Source organism: Chondrus crispus, genomic scaffold, assembly GCF_000350225.1.
Source record: "Chondrus crispus Stackhouse genomic scaffold, scaffold_895, whole genome shotgun sequence".
In the NCBI taxonomy this organism is placed as follows: domain Eukaryota; phylum Rhodophyta; class Florideophyceae; order Gigartinales; family Gigartinaceae; genus Chondrus; species Chondrus crispus.
Genome location: NW_005178941.1, coordinates 1 through 3,594, shown reverse-complemented (window position 1 = coordinate 3,594; position 3,594 = coordinate 1). Strand labels below are relative to the sequence as shown.

The following is a 3,594-nucleotide window of genomic DNA, read 5'->3' as shown; positions in this document are numbered from 1 at the left end:
GCTGTCTGCCGTTTGTCTTTGGCCCTGGCGTCCCGTCTGTCCCTTGCTTGGCGCGCGCTGCCTGACGACGCATTCCAATCGACATCGGAGGGGGCGTGAATTGTCCGTAACTGGAGGCCAATCCCGGGAGCAGGACGAGAAGGTGTTTGATCGTGGATCAATTACTACTGTTTGGCCTTTAACGGTGCTGTGTGCCCGCCATTTTTTTGGCGGGACGGGGAGAAGCGAGGAGGTAACATTTCGGGAAACTGGAGGCCTGTTTCGTGAACATGACGAGAAAGTGTTTGATCGTGGATCAAATACTACTGTTTGGCCTTTAAAGGTGTTGTGTGCCGGCTATTTTCTTTTTTGGCGGGACGCGGAGAGGCACGGAGGTAACATTGCGGGAAACTGTAGAAGAGGTGAACGCTTAGGCCCCGGAGCGTTTCCCTGGAGTCCAGGGATGAAAGACTGCACCCATTGTCCGCACTGGCAGCAACGAGAACTGAATCATCAAATTAGCTTTTTTTACCAAATAATGCTTTTAGGGAAGGGTATACCGCGCAGGCCTGCATGCGCAGACAAGTTTCTTTGGAATGACATGTAATGGCTGTCGCGCGACAAGATTTACAAAAGCTGTATGGCTGGCCAGCCATACTGGAACTAGATTAATTTTTGTTAATTTTTTAGAGGTTGATTCTAGTATGGGTAGCCACCCATACAGCTTTTGTAGATCTTGTCGCGCGACAAACACATCACACGTGTGGACCCAAATGCAATGTATTACACGTGTGGATCGATATGCAATGTTTTACACGTGGCGACCAACATGCAATGTATTACACGTGGTGACCAAAACGCAATGTTTTACACGTGCGAGAAGCTGGTGGATGATGATTGGCCGATTATGATACGGAATCGTATACAGTGCCTCCTACGATATAGTTCTATAGCGTGACATACCTCTAGCTATGGCACTATTAGGAGGTTGGCACTATAGAAAGGAGGCTCAAATACATATATTTGGGGACAATGCACACTGCTAACACAAACACAACAAAGCCTGTATAACACAACTAAATAACTTCATCCTTTGAGTACTGAACCATGCCGGATGATACATGTGAGCGTATAAAAACCTGTGCCAGAGAGTGAGCCATAGCACTATATAGAGGGAAACACTACTAAAGTAGGCACTATTGAGCGACCCTGTAATATGTAATGGCTGTCGCGCGACAAGATTTACAAAAGCTGTATGGCTGGCCAGCCATACTGGAACTAGATTAATTTTTGTTAATTTTTTAGAGGTTGATTCTAGTATGGGTAGCCACCCATACAGCTTTTGTAGATCTTGTCGCGCGACAAACACATCACACGTGTGGACCCAAATGCAATGTATTACACGTGTGGATCGATATGCAATGTTTTACACGTGGCGACCAAAATGCAATGTAATACACGTGGTGACCAAAACGCAATGTTTTACACGTGCGAGAAGCTGGTGGATGATGATTGGCCGATTATGATACGGAATCGTATACAGTGCCTCCTACGATATAGTGCTATAGCGTGACATACCTCTAGCTATGGCACTATTGGGGGGATGGCACTATATAAAGGAGGCTCAAATACATATATTTGGGGACAAAGCACACTTGTAACACAAACACAACAAAGCCTGCATAACACAACATCCTTTGGTCAGGGTCTCCTTTAAGACAGCATGGATAGCTGTACTGCGTACTGAACCATGCCGGATGATACACGTGTGAGCTTGTGATAACCTGTGCCAGCGGGCGAGCCATAGCACTATATAGAGGGAAGCACTACTATAGTAGGCACAATTGAGCGACCCCCCCCTGCAACCGGTCCGTTCTGCCCAGAGAAAACCCCCCCCTACTTCGCCTGCATACACTGTAAGTCTGCAACGTGTGCGGATGTTCACACACACCCGAACACGTGCAAGGCCCAGCAAGAGTACCTTCCTAGTAAACCTTTTAGAAACGCAAAAATCGCAGCGAGCAACGACAAAGTGCTCAAGGCAACCCTGCTTTCTACAAGAGCGTTTTCCGGCTACCGCAGAGACATTTGAAACAGCTTCAACCGTGTTGTACTTCACTGTTCGAGTAGAATCTTCGTTCCATCCTTCAGCATGGAGCCAATGACTGACCGCGGCTTTCCAAAAATGCCAGAACCAGGCGGCCGAGCCCATACTTTGGAGTCCTCAGCCTCGATGTGCTGGACTCTTTTATTCCTGGCTTACTCTTCTTCGACATTTGTCAACGAATTTGGCCATGGATGGCAAGCAGCTTGGACGGTGCTATTAGTTTTGGTTCCAGTGTGCCTCGCCGGTGCACCCAACATCATGGACGGTCGCCGCCGCGCAGTCCCTATATTGGCAATTTACGTAGCGTATATCCTCATCCCGTCACTGCTTCAGCTCACAAAGCCAGACGACCACTCATCGCTTCGCTCCGAAATGGCCGACCTGATTACCGTTCTTTGCATCTGGCTTCCACTGGAATTTAAGCTGTTGTCATCGGACATATCACCGACTGGAAAGGTTACAGCCTGGGGCTTGTTCACCGCAGCTTTGACAGTCGTGAACTGCTTCACAATTCTACGCCCTTTTCAAAGCTGGCCCACGCTCGTGACTTGGGCTACACTTTCAAGGTAACCCCAGTCGATGTGCTGATAGCGCTAGCTGTGGGTGCTGCCTCTGATCTCATCACCGTTCCACTTGCCGCCCTAACCCAGTTTGCTGACGTCAAGACGCCACCTCGTTTAGACGCGGCCAAAGAAGCCGCCACTTTCCTAGGCATATTCATGAACGGCGTTACCGAGGAGCTTATATTTAGGGGTATGATTCAGAATATGTTGGAGCAACGCCTAGGCCACGGGTCCATATCTGCACTACTCATCGCGTCTGGTGCCTTCGGCATTGCACACTTAGGGAAATCAAAACTTGGATATGACCCGCCAAACGTTCGATACATGGCCTCCGCCTGTGTCACCGGTGTTGCGTGTGGGTTCGTATGGCGACAAACAGGAAAAGTCACAGCTTCCGCGCTGACGCAGGCCACGTCGAATTACATTATGTGGCGCGTCGCGTTAAGCAAAAAAGTTGGCCAGTAGACAGCGTTTTTTCGCAGCTAGAGTGTCCCTGTATAGCACTTGACAATGATTTCCACTCTTAAACTCACTGAGCACACTCTAATGCTAGTCTAGTTCGTCCCACAGGTCATCGTGCTTGTCAATATCGACCCATTCTCGGGTAGGGTTTTTCGTGTAGAGCGTGGCATTGAATTGTCCAGGTCGCCCATATGTCTGTCCATTAGCACCTTCGAAGCGAAACGGGTTACTTGACATGAGCACGCAGTTTGACTCCTCGCCGGGAAAAGCCGGAACAGAGATTCCCTTTTCCAAAAGTAGCTTTGAGGAAGATGTCGACCAGCTATAAAGTGGTAGCCCCCGGCAAACACATTTGATCCAAGCTTTGGTGCTTCTAAAGACACTAGCACTTCGGGTTTGATAAACGAATCTGCTGTCACATCAATTTTTCTTGGACCCGTCGAAAGATCCCAGCCAGATGGTACATCACTTTCCAGCACACTG

The 3,594-nt window shown here is 48.7% G+C and overlaps 1 protein-coding gene; it reads left to right on the top strand.

The window, feature by feature from the left end:
* The first annotated feature begins 1,916 nt into the window (after positions 1-1,916).
* On the top strand, positions 1,917-3,198 carry CHC_T00001089001 (hypothetical protein). XM_005712552.1 is given in 2 exon segments: positions 1,917-2,144; positions 2,145-3,198. 1 exon segment carries the CDS (start codon positions 1,917-1,919, stop codon positions 2,142-2,144), a length of 228 nt encoding a protein of 75 aa, XP_005712609.1. The 3' UTR covers positions 2,145-3,198.
* Positions 3,199-3,594: the final 396 nt, after the last annotated feature.